General features: G+C 50.0%; 6 protein-coding genes across 6 annotated transcripts; 2 read left to right on the top strand and 4 right to left on the bottom strand.

The window, feature by feature from the left end:
* Positions 1-370: 370 nt before the first annotated feature.
* N7509_001529 (Zn(II)2Cys6 transcription factor) lies at positions 371-2,258 on the bottom strand (the record flags this gene model as incomplete). The annotated part of the gene is made up of 6 exons (XM_056626166.1): positions 371-525; positions 594-702; positions 749-858; positions 911-1,604; positions 1,667-1,968; positions 2,027-2,258. 6 exons carry the CDS (start codon positions 2,256-2,258, stop codon positions 371-373), a joined length of 1,602 nt encoding a protein of 533 aa, XP_056491961.1.
* An 848-nt stretch (positions 2,259-3,106) lies between these two features.
* N7509_001528 (uncharacterized protein) lies at positions 3,107-4,188 on the top strand (the record flags this gene model as incomplete). The annotated part of the gene is made up of 3 exons (XM_056626165.1): positions 3,107-3,179; positions 3,242-3,611; positions 3,669-4,188. 3 exons carry the CDS (start codon positions 3,107-3,109, stop codon positions 4,186-4,188), a joined length of 963 nt encoding a protein of 320 aa, XP_056491960.1.
* A 565-nt stretch (positions 4,189-4,753) lies between these two features.
* akr1 (putative aldehyde reductase (AKR1)) lies at positions 4,754-6,276 on the bottom strand (the record flags this gene model as incomplete). Its single annotated transcript, XM_056626164.1, has 9 exons — positions 4,754-4,827; positions 4,885-5,164; positions 5,218-5,346; positions 5,401-5,465; positions 5,525-5,747; positions 5,830-5,914; positions 5,992-6,005; positions 6,076-6,163; positions 6,230-6,276. The coding sequence occupies 9 exons, from the start codon at positions 6,274-6,276 to the stop codon at positions 4,754-4,756; spliced, it is 1,005 nt and encodes a 334-aa protein (XP_056491959.1).
* A 1,689-nt stretch (positions 6,277-7,965) lies between these two features.
* On the bottom strand, positions 7,966-9,077 carry N7509_001526 (zinc-dependent alcohol dehydrogenase family protein; the record flags this gene model as incomplete). The annotated part of the gene is made up of 2 exons (XM_056626163.1): positions 7,966-8,495; positions 8,564-9,077. 2 exons carry the CDS (start codon positions 9,075-9,077, stop codon positions 7,966-7,968), a joined length of 1,044 nt encoding a protein of 347 aa, XP_056491958.1.
* Positions 9,078-9,711: 634 nt separating this feature from the next.
* N7509_001525 (fungal specific transcription factor domain-containing protein) lies at positions 9,712-11,421 on the top strand (the record flags this gene model as incomplete). The annotated part of the gene is made up of 1 exon (XM_056626162.1): positions 9,712-11,421. One exon carries the CDS (start codon positions 9,712-9,714, stop codon positions 11,419-11,421), a length of 1,710 nt encoding a protein of 569 aa, XP_056491957.1.
* A 509-nt stretch (positions 11,422-11,930) lies between these two features.
* Positions 11,931-14,093, bottom strand: N7509_001524 (S53 family peptidase; the record flags this gene model as incomplete). The annotated part of the gene is made up of 5 exons (XM_056626161.1): positions 11,931-13,050; positions 13,108-13,228; positions 13,283-13,509; positions 13,561-13,824; positions 13,888-14,093. 5 exons carry the CDS (start codon positions 14,091-14,093, stop codon positions 11,931-11,933), a joined length of 1,938 nt encoding a protein of 645 aa, XP_056491956.1.
* Positions 14,094-15,718: the final 1,625 nt, after the last annotated feature.

Genomic DNA, 15,718 nt, shown 5'->3' with positions numbered 1-15,718 from the left:
CAAGATCACACGAAGGAAGCGAAGGAAAGGAAGTTGGGAACGGTAGAATATAGAAGTGAAAGCAAGATGATCCAGGCAAAGAGTGCCAGTTGATTTTGTGACAGGCTTAAGCGAGCAGGAAGAGGCTGGCGAGGAGAAGTGAAGGAAGAAGAAGAAGAAGAAGAAGAAGAAGAAGAAGAAGAAGAAGAAGAAGAAGAAGAAGAAGAAGAAGAAGAAGAAGAAGAAGAAGAAGAAGAAGAAGGGAGTGAATGAGGAAGGGCTTGTGGGAGGAGAGGAAGAGTGAGGTGCGGCGGAATCGGCCGCCAGAGTACAAATCGATGGAAATGCCCAATTGAGGCATTTTCTATACTTCAATTAAGCATCTGCAGCACTATGTACTCGGCGGTTCAACCACGGCCAATTCACCCCATTGGTGGCTAAGTTCACTTCGAATCCATGCAGTTCGCCATCCAAGAAGAGTTTCCACATGCGAAAGGAACTCTAATGAGCCTCTTTGCTCTACCGGATGCTGTAGACAATATCCAACTGGCAGGGGTTAGCAACTGCTGGATGCAATGAACAGTGATGCGATTTGGAAAAAAGGTAGAACGAACAGCGATATAGTAGATGACAGGCTAGAAAGTAGGCATTTTGTACATCTTCATTTGACCATGATAGTCCTATGACGGAGATCACATGGACCGCGATTTTTTCTCTATCAGCCTTGTTAAAATCATGGAGAGAGATTGCTGAAATCAAGAAAGCTTACTTCGGCCAAGCGCCGGGTTCGAGCCAATTCGAACTCCCGCAAGCCTCGCGACCCAGGATCCGACATAGTGAGAAAGATACATGCTGCGTGGTAATATTGCATTCCCACAACTAGGCAAATCGTCAGTTATGACATAGGGTGGAAACTCGCCAGGAAACATACCAGCCGGGGCCGATGTCATCCATATTTCAGGGAAGGGTCGGTCCTCAGTCACATCGGGGTCTTGATACCGAAGCGGCTGCCAGGTAAGAGGCCTATGTTGATACCACCCATCGACTGCATCCGCTACCTGACCCCACAACTGCTCGTCAACGGGATTATCGGGTAGAACACGGCATAGTTGGATGATGTGCGCGCAGTGGAAGATGGCCATGTTGGCAAAGGCGAAATCATCGTCTCGTTGAAACATCGACGATCGCTCATAGTTGTACAGATCCAGTTCCAGATGCTGGTACTGTACAATGGATGAGTAGATAGCTTGACGCAGGAATTGCCAGCTCACAGCCTCCACAATCCCGCGCGATGACCCGGAGCGTGAACTAAGATTGACGAGACGGTTAGACCCGGTTAGATGGAACCTCTGGTCTTCGCTATTCTCGAGCTCTTCACAAATTCGGAGGATTACAACGGTGATGAGAAGATTCTCCTCGAGGTCCTGCTCGAGTTGATCTAGGGCTGGGATCAGCAGTTCTAGGCACTCGCCATGGTAGGTGGAGGCCTCCCAGTCACTCTGGCCGGTCAAGATCGCCTCATGACGCGCCGCAAGAGTCAAAATTGCCTTGAGTACCATTGGGACCTGCAAAGCCCGGCGCGGAATGACTGTGGTGAAGTGTGACCAAGGATCGCAGATGTCCACCTAAAGGTATTATAAGATCGAGGACGCTCTTGAACAAGGAGCCGATATGAACTTGAACTTACCCATGGTGCGATATTTTGTATAAAGCGTCTCATTAAAGATGCCTCTCGCAGTGACAATGTGGGATATTCGTCAGGTGGAGGTCGCACTGGGCTGCTGGTATGATAAGGTGGGAAATCCGCGAGCGATAGTTGGTCTGGATGTACGGGCGGTTCTTCTGGGATAGGGACCTCGGTATTAATCGATGAAGGTTCTTGTAGCGAGGGATTGGCGATGCGATCATCACCACTGGAAATGGCAGCAGGCGGCTGCTGAGTTTCTTCGCCTGTTTTAGGTCCATCGCTCGTTCCGTCGACAAATGTCACTAGGATAGCAGGTTAGTTTGGAGTCAACAAGGATATATTGAGTGGCCAAAAACTCACCGGGCTGCTCCACGTCGACCCAGACCTGCTCGTCATCCCAAACTAAATCGAACCTAGCGGCGGAACCATTGCTCTTCTGATACACATGGCGCACTGTTTTGAATTGGAAGCGCGGGTCGAGATGACAGACCCGATCCAACCGGGTGCAAGGAGTACAAGCAGAAGCACCCGGTGGGATGACGCAGCGGATATGGCGATGGCGACACCTTTCACAGCCTTTGCCCACTCTCATAAGGACGGAGGCAGGGATTGTAGAGTGGGCAACATGGTCATTGTAGAATTGTTTAATTGCACTCCGTCACTTCGGTGCCTCCGCATCTTCCCCGCAAATTGCTGACTCATCTTGATGCCTTGATACCTTACTGACTAATGGTCTTGGCAGACAATCCATGGGTGAAGCAGGGAGAATGAACTATGAGAGGGAGTATAAACATTAAGCCACAGGAATACCTTCAATCGACAGATATCAAGCACATCAGGCCAGTCGAGGTCCATAATAAAAAACCGGATCGCGGCACATTCCCCTCTCGTGGGGCATGCTAATCCCAGTCTCCCAAGAACATCCAAGAAATTCAAAACGAATCGGCAATTCTGCTGCCTACCGCGGATCAAGCGCAAAAATAGAAACGGAAGCCCTTTACTAAGTGGGGGAATGAAGATGGTGATATGATGCAATGAAAGGTTTTATGCTTAATATTTGAATCAATTGGATTTTTTTGTTCGAGTTTCTCTGTAGTAGTATGAAATGGTCTGAGTTGAATATAGCGATGAACGTATTGTACTCAAAAAAAGAGGATCCTCCCGAACATAAAATTTCGGAGAATAAAAGCACTGAGGGGAACGAGCAAGTAAACAGCTCGAACGCAGTGGGGAAGTGGGCAGTGCCACCTCCATTGCTCTGCATGCCCAATCAATTTATTTCCTGCATCGTGCCTTGGTGGAGCAGCGGAGATTGGCCCAGGCTCCATGCCATCATGGATCGGGACTTGCCGTTTAAATGCTGAGACCTTGCCATTTTCCTCTCTTGAAAATTCCAGAAAAATTCCTTGCGTTCTGAGAAAAGAGGAACACATTCTGGGGATGCATGTCTCCTTTTTCTTTCTGATAGCTGCGCTGTGGCAAACAGCAACGGTGGTTGCCGATGATATTGCTTGTGAGCTCCTATGGACCCACTAATGATTTTTCTACTCTTGCCAGTCACGCTGACAATCTCAGGCAAAACCAGTGTCACCATTAATAGTCAGAGCGATGCGAACAATCTGACCAATTGTGAGACTCTCCAGGGTAGCGTCACGATTTCATCCTCGGCCAGTGGAACCATCACCTTGAGCAATGTACAGGAGATCAAGGGCTCATTCTCAGTGGAGACCGGATCAAGCATTAATACCTTGGTCCTGCCGAAGCTGGAAAAGTTGCAGGGTGCTTTGACGTTGGCCAACTTGGACTCGTTGGCATCTCTCACCTTGAATGACCTGTCGCAAGCGTCGTCCATCTCTATAACCCGGAATTCGAACTTGAAATACCTCACTTTCCCACAGCTCGAGGAAGTTGACGGGGAATTGACACTTACTGGAGCCTTTTCAAGGTAGACAATATGACCTATGAATTGACGGATGAAGATAGAATTTACTTACTCGAATAGTATATCTTTGCCATCGCTCGACCAAGTTAAAGGCTCAGCCACCATCAGAGGCAGTAGTTCAATGTCCTGCAGCGCATTCGACAAATTCAACTCTGATGATGTCTTTAAGAGTTCTTATTCATGCTCGTCTGGCTCATCGGGTAGTTCTCTCAGCGCAGGAGCCAAAGCTGGTATCGCCATTGGGGTTGTCGTGGTTGTCATGCTCATCGTCGTGATGGTATGGTTTTTCCTCCGGCGGCGACGACAGCAAAGAGCGAAAAACACTCGATCCGTATCTCCCGAATCGCCATTCTCGGAAGAATCAGCCGAAAAGCCACCGCAAGTACAGGAGCAAGTCGTTCCCGTTGGAGAATTGAAGCCACCACTACCTCGTAAGCCCGTGGGTCCACAGGCTGCGCAGCTGGATGGCCGCTCGATATATGAAGCATCGAGTCCCATGTCACCGGCTACAGTCTATCATGAAATGGATGCCGGGCCGGTGGTTGGAAATCACCAACGACCAATTCACTCAGAAGCTTGACAGATCTAATGATGGCGAGATAGTGTTTGCGACGAATTTCCTTTTTCTTCTCATATACCCAGTTTTGAATTACAAACAACCAGAGATTCGAAGGCGAAGTCCAATGAAGCATTGTAGATATGTGTGGGGAGGCGGTTCCATTGTTTGACTGGCCATACCAGCGGCTTGCGAATTTGAAGGGGTTGACAGGGATTGAATCTTTTCCAAATAAATTTTTGAACAAGAAACTCCTTCGACTTTAAGCCGGCCTTGATCAGTTTCATCGACAGTAGTACCGCGAATTTTATATGCATACTTCGTATAGATAACTCCATAGGGTGACTGGGTACGAGTGACCACTAAATCCTTAGATTCCCTCCACGAGCTTAAATGGCGAAGGTCTACGGGCTTCCAATACCCTTCGTCTCATGAATAAGATAATATTGACTTACGCTTTTGTCCGCGGTATCCTAATTGCATAATACTCATATCTAGTTGGAGCAAACTCAGTGCATATAGCAATATACATTTATCATTATTCATTGCCTAATTTTCTAACCGACTAAGAGGGTATCCATCCAAACTTTTACAGGATGACCTTGTGGTCGGCAGGCTTCTCCTCCTCCTCGCCGAAGATGTTGATGTTCCAGCGGGGCTTGTCTGTGTGGTTGTTAGTGGAAATTTTCTCAAGTGGTGAAAGACTCGGGGGAAACATACTGGCAGCATAAGGAGTGTTGTAGCGGCGACGCTCAGCACCCAGAGCGTTGACCTTGGCGATCTCCTCGGCAGTGAGCTCAACCTCCTTGAAGTTGTCGCGAATGCGCGAGGGAGTCACCGACTTGGGGATGACACTGCCACCGTTGACCTGGGACCAGGCGAGGATGACGTGGGCACCGGTGACCTCGGTGCCGGTGCGCTTGGAGACGGACTCGGCGACCTCCTTGACCTCGGGGCGGGTGATCAGGAGAGGGATGTTAAGCATGTTGTTACCGAAGGCCTAGAAACATTAGTGTTTGCATGAGAGAGGATCGGGAGAAAGGCGGAGCATACGGAGTAAGCGGTGATGTGAATGTTCTTCTTCTGGCAGTACTCGATCAGGTCGTTGCTCTGCAGGACAGGGTGACGCTCGATCTGGTTGGCAGCGGGGACAACGCCAGTGCCGTTAATAATGGCCTCGAGCTAGAGTGGTGTTAGTATGAGTTTGTTGTTTTGCGAGCTATCGGGGAAACGAACGTGAGGGATAGTGTGGTTGGAGACACCGACGGCGCGGGCCTTGCTCTTGGGGAGCTTGGTCATGGCTAGAGAGAAAGATAAATTAGGAAATTACACTGAGAAGCAAGGGAACACTCAATCTTACCCTTCCAGGTGTCGACAATGGAGACACCGTCATCGATGATAACATCACCACCCTCAACGTTGCTGCCCTCAACCAGGGGGAAGTAAGACTCGCCCTTCTGGAAAGCGACGGGCCAGTGAACGAGGTAAAGGTCAAGGTAGTCGAGCTCAAGCTCAGCAAGGCAGGCATCCAGAGAGGCCTCAACGACCTCGGGACGGTGCTGGCTGTTCCACAGCTTGGAGGTCTAGGGGTAGCAACTAAGTTAGACAATCGCAATGAAAGTGGTCTAAGCACGCAGAACACGCGCCAGATCTGAGGAAACTCACGATGAAAAGATCCTCACGCTTCAGTCCGGGGACATCCTGGTAGGCGCGCTTGATACCAGCAGCAACCTCGACCTGGTTCTGGTAGCTGTATAAAAGAGGGACATTTAGAAATTTGTGATTCAAAATTGGGATCCGGCTGTGCCGATTGAAATGTTGACATACATGGTGGCAAGATCCTGCGACACGTTAGCAATTTTGAATTTCCCCGGAATTTCCAATTAAATGCGGGGAGAGTGTTCAACATACCAGGTGGCGGTAACCGGCCTTCAGGGCCTCGTAGACAGCCTCACCGACCTGACCGGGGGCAGATTGCCAAGTACCGAATCCCAGCTGGCTGTGCGTATGCGTTAGAAAAGCTAATCATTCAAGAAATTGGTGTTTTGTGACCTGGAGAACTTACGGGATCTCAGCACCGGTGTTAAGAGTGACCTTCTTTCCGAGAGACATGTTGAAGATGGTAGGTGTGTGTAGTTAGACTTGAAGAGAGAATTTGAGGAATGGAGAAGAAAGAAAGAGCAGAAACTGGGGGAGGGTATCTAATAAGGGCGTCAACGTGTCTCCGGCGGGGGGTTCCAAGGATGATGCATATGGTCTCGCCATCCCACGCTGCCCCTCTCTCTCCTCTCCTCTACTACTTCTCTCCCGGACCAGTCTCCACCGAGGGGGATCGGCGGGGGTAATGGCGTCCGGGCATGCAAGCTACAGTACGATCTGGATTCGTCTATTTGATAACCCCGGTGGCAAGGTCCTCAATCGGTGATATCCCCTCAATTGACTACTTATACTATTTCAATCCTCAATTGCTTCTCTAGAGCACCACGGCATTATAATGGCCGATTTCTGCTTGTTCTGCCCCGCAGAATCCCCCCAACCTTACCTAATTTCTGATGTCATGTTTTATTATCCGTTTTTTACCCGGGTCTTTTACCGATGCGCTAGAAGGCGCTAGACAAGGACAGGCAATTTACTACCGATCAAACCGGGGCTCGCTGTCGGGGCGTCGCTAGGGGTTTCTGCTATTTCCATAGGTTCAACGAATGATTTTTCTCGGCGCTTAGTTGCCCACACTCCCATGGGGGTCCCATGGGGCCGTTAAGAATCCTGGTCGGGCACCCGATCCGGTAAGGCACGCGGTGCTCCAACAGTGACAGGTGGCTTTTTTCTCCTCCGTGACCCCGTTGCAGCAATTCTAGCCATCTTCAGCGCTTGGGGCTTCCTGCGTGGACCTTCTGCCCCTCTCGGAGTAACACCGGTCCCGTCGGCTCGATCGCTACGGACTGTCGCATTTTCTCCGGGTTTGCCGGGCAACGCCGCTAGAATTTCCCGTCTGAGTCGGCCTGCGGGATGTATATCTGCAGACTGCACATTCGGACTACGGAAGCCGAACTCGGGCCTGTGAGGATGAAATCGAGCATTGCCGGGGATTCTATTGGACTGCAATTACCCAGCGGCATCTGCATGCATTCCGAGCTAGAAAAGGGGACTGTCTTCGTTTTTTCACCCACTCCCCTTCGCCGTCGGGACCTGGGTGGCGGTATAGGAGAAGGCATAGCTGGTGCATTCTCATGAAACAAAATACAACCTCAATTCAGTCATAAAGCAAGCCAACAAGGCATTGTACTAACAAATCATACTCGAGTCCATTTGCCAGTGGGCGAGGCCAGGGAACCGCAAGGACCTTGAGAATTTTTCAATGTCCAGCCAACTTTGACAAATTAGTTAAATCTTGACACTCATTTTATGGGGCCATGCAAGCCACATTGCCCCTCGGTGGCTTCCGGGGCCCTCACGACCGAGATTCAATAAATGGTAGTGTACTCCAAAGTTGGTAAATACTAACTACGCCAATCATTCTTCCAGAGACGGATTGCAAATATGAACGGAGAATCCATCTCGTTTTATTGCAACGACTATTTATGCTCCAGACGCGAGTTGCATTGCTCACTCACATAACCATCGCTTTGGTTGGAATTTCTGTTTATCATGGCGCCGTGGCGACCTGAAAGCCAACCAAGCGTTCTATTTCGCTTTATATTTGCCCAGAAACAAAAAGGAACCAACTTGAAGTTATTGCAAAACAAAATTGGTGGGAAGACTTTGACAAAAGACAAGGCGACATGGCAATTGAAGATCCAATCACTCAACCGTAATGCAGATCTTTCCAATGTGCTTGCCAGATGCAAGATCGTTGTATGCAGCAACGATGTCATCCCGAGTGAATGCATACTCCTTCTCAATCTGAAACCTCAATTTCTGCCTCGACACCAAAGTGACTAGGTCATCCAGCATACACTTCGGACCAATCTGAATACCGCGCAGAACAGCCTCCTTGCCAAGAGCGAGAAGCAAGACGTTGGGGACGCGCGCAGGGTCATACTTGGCGAGGTATCCAATGATGCTGATGACTCCTCCCTGGGCAATTGCAGCAATACTCTGCTCGATAGTTCCAACTCCGCCAATTTCCAAAATGTGGTCAACGCCTTTTCCTCCGGTCAGCTTGACGGCCTCTGAAGCCCAGTCCGGAGTCTTGGTGTAGTTGATGCAATAGTCGGGGTTGAACAACTCTTTGACGACCTTGAGCTTCTCATCGCTCGAGGAGGTAACGATTGTGGTTGCACCAGCTGCTTTGGCTAAAACAAGAGCTGTCATGGATGTACCTCCAGTTCCTGCGCGCATGTTTGATCAGTATATGATTTGAGGAATGAGATCGGATCGCGTCAGCTCAACAACTTACCTTGAACAAGAACAGATTGACCGGCAATCAAGGGGTTGTTTCCGTATAGAGAGTTCCAAGCAGTGACTCCAGTGCACACAAGTGAGGCCAGTTCACTGTATGATTGAGGGGAACCAGCAGGAATCTTGACAACAGCAGACGCCGAGCGGGCAATATATTGGGCCATCACACCGTCAACACCACCACCTTGGCCGGAAATCACATCATTGGCTGGCCCATAGAGACGGGTATTATCGAAGGACACCACGACTCGGTCTCCTTTGGCGAAACCACGGACGGCATCACCAACTTCCACAATGTCTCCGGCCGCGTCCGATCCTGGAATCACATTGTCTTTGATGTAGAAAGGATAGTTGGAGGTGGCAACCTGGGTATCTCTGGAGTTGATCGAAATAGCCCGTACTTTGATGAGGACCTCGTGGCTAGCCGGTGTAGGAATATCTTCTTGGAAGGTAGCCAGGTCTTCAAAGGCATTCCTGGTCGGGAACCGAAAGACGGTTTGTTGTTGCGACATGGTGAGGGTGAGAGTAACAAAAGTATGTCTGTGAGTCAGATTGGAATGATATTATAAGATTTGAGAAGAAAAAGTATCTCCTTTTATAAATTGTTGGAAGGTTGAATGCAAACCTGAATATCTCCACTTGAAGTATACAACTCACCTCCAATTAATCATCGCCGCCGTTCCAGCGATTCCGATTGGTCAAAATTGCAAAACTCGGTGGATTCTTTTTATTTCTCCCTCATCGCCCCAACTCTCCCCCCTTCCGGTGATTCTCACTGGTCAACATATCTAAAAATGCTTGAAAATACAAGTTCGCCTTTTAGACGAACGGAACTTACGTCGCGGCGTCAGAAGATTGCAAAAGCCTGCGATTTTTGTCGTGAGCATCGAGTGCGGTGCGAGTCTACCACGCCCTGCCCCCCCTTGCGTGGCTAATAATGTCACTTGTGATCGATCTCATCCATCAATCACCCCCCAGAAAAGAAAACGAGAACAAGGTGGTGGTAGAAAGAGCCGACCGATATCAGACGAACAATCATTTGATGTCGCGTCACAGGATGATTCTTCGCGAGTATTGGAGAAGACTCCAGCCCCGACCCCTTCGCCCGAGGAAAACCTAGCATGGACCTCGCATAAGACAGATTCCATGCTGGGATTCATCGCTCGCATCAATGCCTTCTGCTTGGGAGTCGAGCAACTTTCCCCGGGTCCAACACCACCTGGCACAGACCCCTCACTAGAAAAGATATCGGCTGCTCCGTCTGGCAATCTTCAGGAAACACACGCTGCAGAGTGCGACTTGTCTTCAACTCAGACAAATCAGTTGTTGCAGATATTCTGGTCCCGACTTCGTCCTCGAATGCCCATCGTCGAGTGGAAAGACTTAGTACCTGATGGACAAACCGACGCAGCTCCGTCGCCTTTACTCGATGCGATCACCGCACATACCTTGCAATATCTTCACCAATCTGGACTCCACAACAGACTTATCGGTCTCAAATGGCCCAAATTCCAGCGACGCGATGGCAAAATCGGGATGCCATACTTTCGGCGCTCTCTTTCCGCCGTCACCCAGTTGACCACATTCGCTGTTCCCTCTATATCTGTCATGAAGTGCTACTGCTATCTCGTCTCCTATTTATTAGACGCTGGGGAGCATCCGGCGGCATATAACATGGTCGGTCTTGCGCTACGTATCAGCCAGTCGCTCAACTACATGGACGCTCGAACTGGCTGGTACCGAGAATGTCAGCTTTTTCGGCGAATCTGGTGGACCTTGATACATCTGGACTTTCGCTGCTCGAGGCACATTGGCAAACCAGTTACGACTCATGTGGAGGAACTATTGTGTATGCAACCGACCAGGGAGCCGGGCGATCTTCAAATCTCCAATGGCTTACTCTACCACACCGAGTCTATCCGCCTTACAGCTGCTGCTCTACTTGTGAACGAAGCTACGGATCGCTTTGCTCCCGCGATAAACCAAGACACTAATGCCACGGATATTGAAGCAAGGGCTCAAAATCTCTCCGACCATACCTTACATCTCCAGAAATGGCGGGATGGATTGCCGAAAGAGCAGTCTTTCGCGAGTATACAGCTCGATGTACCTGATGTACCTGTCGATCGACCCGAGGCTGGCATTCAGCAAGAACCCGGCGAGTCCTCGGAAATAGATAACCTATTGAGCACCTTGTTGATGCTACAATACCATAACGCCGTGATGAGTCTTCATCGTGTCTTCATTCAATTTCCTAGTTACCCGCTTGTTCCAAAGTCACACCCCAAAGCCGACGCCCATGCCGCAACAGCCCTCAACCATGCCATGAGGATGATTGAAATTGCTCATAAGCAGATGAAGATGCATGAAATATTCTACGGCCATTCTGAATTTTACCAGTACCAGTGGAACGCAGTCATCACCATCATCGGCTTCACGCTGGCCTACCCTTACTGCCATCGGTGCCCACGCGCCAGGGACTTTCTCAATCTCGCATTGGAAATTTTTGACTCAGTCGACATAGAGAGTGTAATTGCTGTTCGGGCCGCTTCTCTGACTCGACACCTGTGCAGCAAAGTCGATACGTTGGTTCAAACCCTGAATATCGGCCACCCTACCCCCGATTCAACGGCGCCTCCAGACCCAACGTCTGAAAATCATACTCTTCAAGCTTTCTCGTCGAACTTGAATTTGCCGAATCTGCCGGGCGATGATTCCATGGCACAGGGAATTGATGGAGAATCGCTTTGGTCTTGGGCCGATTTGATTAATCTGGATGCCTGGCCGAGCTATTGCGAGGATGTTAACGAGGCGTTCATGGATACAGCGGATTTCTCGATACCAAATTGCTTTTAAAAAAATAGTAACATAATGCAAAACCCTGGCTCTTGACAGCCCCTATTGAAAATAACATTTCGTGCGTTTGATTGCAATTGCGAATGCCACAGCCACCCGGAATCCTCAGCTAGATCCACTTCAGAGCACCCTGTGACTCCGATTGGACAAAACACCTCCAACCCGGGACATTTGATTGGAGTATCTGTTCTATACACTCGGTCCGTCAAGCAGATTACTGTCAATATAGTACTCCTACTTGTAATCCGCACCTCAAGTCTCGACAAGGTCATTACATATTCAATAAATGCATGAAGCAGGCAGGTACTCATTACATCTTCCAGGTTTACTACTAGTATCGTGCCCATATTGATTTCACTGTCATTAACAAGTAATCAGTTCTTAGACCCTTAAAGGGATATCATGTTCATTATTGCTGTACTAAGTATTTGCAGCGAGATAGGGGTATGCGCCCTGAAAGTAAGAGTAGAGAAATGCGAGGTGCAATGCACGACCAGAGTTCCTTGAAACTAGGCCTCCTTCATGAAGACATCCAACAGAGCAGGATAGTTGGGAGTTCCAAGTCCAGTGACAGGGTCCCAGCCCACCGCAGCCAGGAATCCATTGGTGTTGCAACCGGGGTTGCTTCCCTTGGTAATGTCGAAGAACGCTTCAGGGTGTTGGTACAGAACAGGGTTGACGAAACCGACAGTCGACTTGCCAGCCGCGAGACGCTCCTCGTTGATGCGAGTCAGAATCGAAGCGAACACGGGGGCCGAGGCTGAGGTTCCGCCGATGGTCTGGGGAATTTCCTTGTTGAAGATGGCGATTCCGTCACCAATGGCAGAGACATCAGGATACCCGCGGCCGATGCGATTGTAAATTCCGCCGTTGGCGGCGAAGCTGGAGTTGTCGACGCTTTCATAGTACTTGTAGGTGGGCTTAGCAGTGGCGAAGTACTGCTCGACTGCCTTGTCCTGCCAGTCGGGGCGCTTGTAAATGTTGGAGAATCCGCCGCCCGAGCCAAAGCGAGTTGTGGCTTCCTCGCTGTGGCTGGTCGCAAGCTTACCGAGTGGAAGATAGGTCGATCCAACGGCGGTCATGTAAGGGCAAGAAGCCGGGAAATCAGGGGCGAAGACATCGCCGTCCTCGCCAAGGCAGTTGCTTGGAGTTGGGTCACCACCACGACCAGCAACGCCAGAGTCACCAGATGCGACAACAACAGAGACACCCTGCATGCCAAGCTTCATGATTTCACTGCACTGGCGGCGCTGATAGGAAATTGGGAGATCGGCCTCGGAGGTTCCATACGAGATCGAGATCACATTGGGTGGTTGATAGACGCCGCATTGAAGCTGGCCCTTGTAGCCGCCCTCATTTGGGTCAGGATAGGGAGGATCGAGAGGCGAGATGGTATCGCAGTAAGATCCATCGATGGCATCCAAAAAGGTGTTCAAGAAGCCCTGGAAGGTGTAGTTATTCTGATAGACGTTGTCGTCTGTTTGGAAGAGAATAGCATTCTGCGGCCAGATGATGGGGTACGAGATCTGGAAATCAAGATCCGATTCCGCCCCTGCGTTCTGAGCAGATGCAGGCGCAGTGGCACCGTCGATGCCCTTCAGGGTAGGATGAGTGCCGGCCGGGATGTTCCTATCGAAGATTCAGTCAGGGTGGAATTCAGACTAAAGGGGGCTGGAAATCAATTACGGGGCCAAATTCTGGAAGAAGTAATCAAGATCCTTCTGAGCATAAATGTCCCCGATGCTCTCGAAGATGCCAAGCTCGTTGCCCTTGGTGGATGTCCTTCCGTCGGTAATGTTGTAGAGACCTGTTGACAGTGGTAAGAATGGAGGTACAATCTGAATTTCAGGATGTCACTTACTCTTGATGCACTGTGGCGTGATGTACAAGTCGCATTTCTCCAAGAGGCTATCCAGCAGCTCTTCAATCGGTTCAAGGATGGGCTCAAGAATGGGAGGCGGGAAGCCGTACTGAGAGCGCTTCTGAACGTTGTTGTTGCTAGTCTTGCCTACGCCGGAAACCTCACGAAGAGTGATACCAGGTGTGATGTAGTCAATGTGCTGGCGGACAGAGTGCGGAACATGATACCTAAATTCAAGTGTCAACTTCCATGCTGTTCACCTCGGGTGTTCAACTTACTCGCGGCAGGCAATGTGAGAGCGGCCTGTCTCAGAGTGAGAGTAGAGGTAATACTCGGTGTTAAGAAGTTTCTCGAGCTCGCTGGCGTCAGCGTCGAACTGAATCCATTGCTTGTTTTGAGAGTGCGAGACACGTCCAGAGGCGATGCCAGACGACTCGAGCCAGGCACGAACGTCGTCCACGCTCTCCTGGCTGGGTGCAAAAAGATCATGCACCTCAGTTGCACTCATGTGCTTGCCGTAACGAGCAGAGTTAGGATCAGACCTAGCTCACGATGTCAGCACGCTGAGGGGGATATAGATATTAGGATCAGTGTGGGCGACTTACATCTCCATGAGAAGCTCATGGCCATAGTCCAGATTGTTCTGCACCAGTCCGATTCGGACGGGCAGATACGCAGCTGCATCAAGTCTCTTCTCTTCAACCCAAGATTTTGGGATGAAATCACGACGTTCGTGCACTTCGTAACCGGGGTGGGGAGCAGCCAGAGATCTGGAAGCTAGAGCTCCCACAATCAAGGTAGTGAGCTTCATGTTGAGTAATATGGATGAGGAAAGGTGAGAGGTGCAAGGTGAAGAAGAGGAATTGCCAGCAAGCAAAACAAATACACGCCGAAGTGAATTGAGGTGGCGTGAGGGCTGGCAAAACGACCAAACAAACGACTGGCGTGATGGCAGGGTGCAGGTGCCGCCGGATTTATACCGTCCTGTTCACCTCCGTAACTCTTGTTTAGCCAGGCCCTGGGGATTTTTGTTCCCCAGTGATCCTTTTGACAGTCCAATTAGATAGCACAATGGCACGACAAAGCAGGGTAGGAAAAACAATTTTGGGGATTCCGCTTGTGAGTGGAACGACGATCTGCGCGTGAGGAGTGGGACTGTGATGGGGTAGTTTACTACTACCAAGACATAATTTGATGAACTGGGAGCCCCTCTCAGTCAGGCAGAATCGCTGACGATCATGGATGCTTGGACCTAGAGCTAAGAGAGGGGGCGTGAGATTTCGGTGTAGATAGTTTGGTTGGAAGTTGCTTGTATACCGCCATGATTCCGGACCACAAGCCAGATACAGCAAAAAGTAACCGCGGTCAAATCAGCGCTACACAGAAGAGAGTGTTTATTACGTGGGTAACCCTGGGATTTAGTCGACTAAGCTCGGAATCCTTTGTACTCCGGTGGATGTAGGCTTCGGCGACTTAAATATTGGCGTGATTGTTAGCTCTGCTGGTCAATGGGGCGTCAAGCACGACCTTGTTTGGTGCACGACGCTCTGAACATAGACCGAAAGTACTCCGTGAAGTTTTTTGACCCTTTCCATTCTAGTCCAGTCGCGTAGAGAAGTTCATTGTGATCCCGCTCAAGTCTATCACGATCAACTGGCGCTCAACCCAACAAGAGTCTCCGTCTTTGGACCTCGGGCAGTACGGGGGACCACGTGAAGTCTCGGGCCAAAAGCAGCAATTCATCAACCGCCAGGAACTACAGGGGTGCGACGGGCATTGGCTAGGGTCTTAGCCAAGATAAAGGGTCCATTCATAGAGGTTGGGGTGGGGGAGGCTCGACGAGGAAAAGCAAAGCCGGAATGCCATCATAACCTCCGGTCAAGGTTTCCGGGGTCCACTTGACAGTGGGGGCATAAGAGATGCCGTCTTTTGGTGGCTCTTGATAGGATTTGGGTTCCTTTCGCGCGGGGCTAATGGTAGGATGGTTTGTGCCGATCCTGATATGCCCCTGAGTATCCCCGCACCCGCCATGTTCGTAGCTGGGACAGCTGGGAGGGGGTGATTGACTCTAGCAGAGTATCGGTAGAGGAACAGAATCACAAGACAGGTCTGGGGTTCTAGCAAAATTGAGGAGTGTGCAAGGCCGATCCATTTTCGTTGGGAGAATCAAAGGGAAAGGAACAGCTCCGACGTGGATGCGGGTCTCTGCGGCTCCACCGTGTTAAAGTCGGCATTCAACTCCACCAGCAGCCAATGGGCACTCAAACACAATTCTCAATGGGCTAAAGAATATTTCTTGCTTTTTACTCGTATGTTCTGGAAGTCTTGGATTTTTCTTTCTTTTTCTTTTGGCTTTGTTATGCCTTTTGCTGCATTGCTGAAGATATGGAGAACATCCTACAGGTACATGGGAGTAAATTAACATCAGGTAATCAC

Source organism: Penicillium cosmopolitanum (assembly GCF_028827165.1).
Source record: "Penicillium cosmopolitanum strain IBT 29677 chromosome Unknown utg000004l:1.0-4361866.0:1.0-4365735.0, whole genome shotgun sequence".
Taxonomy (NCBI): domain Eukaryota; kingdom Fungi; phylum Ascomycota; class Eurotiomycetes; order Eurotiales; family Aspergillaceae; genus Penicillium; species Penicillium cosmopolitanum.
Note: the sequence above shows the minus strand (reverse complement) of the source record. Positions and strands in the feature narration are given on the sequence as shown.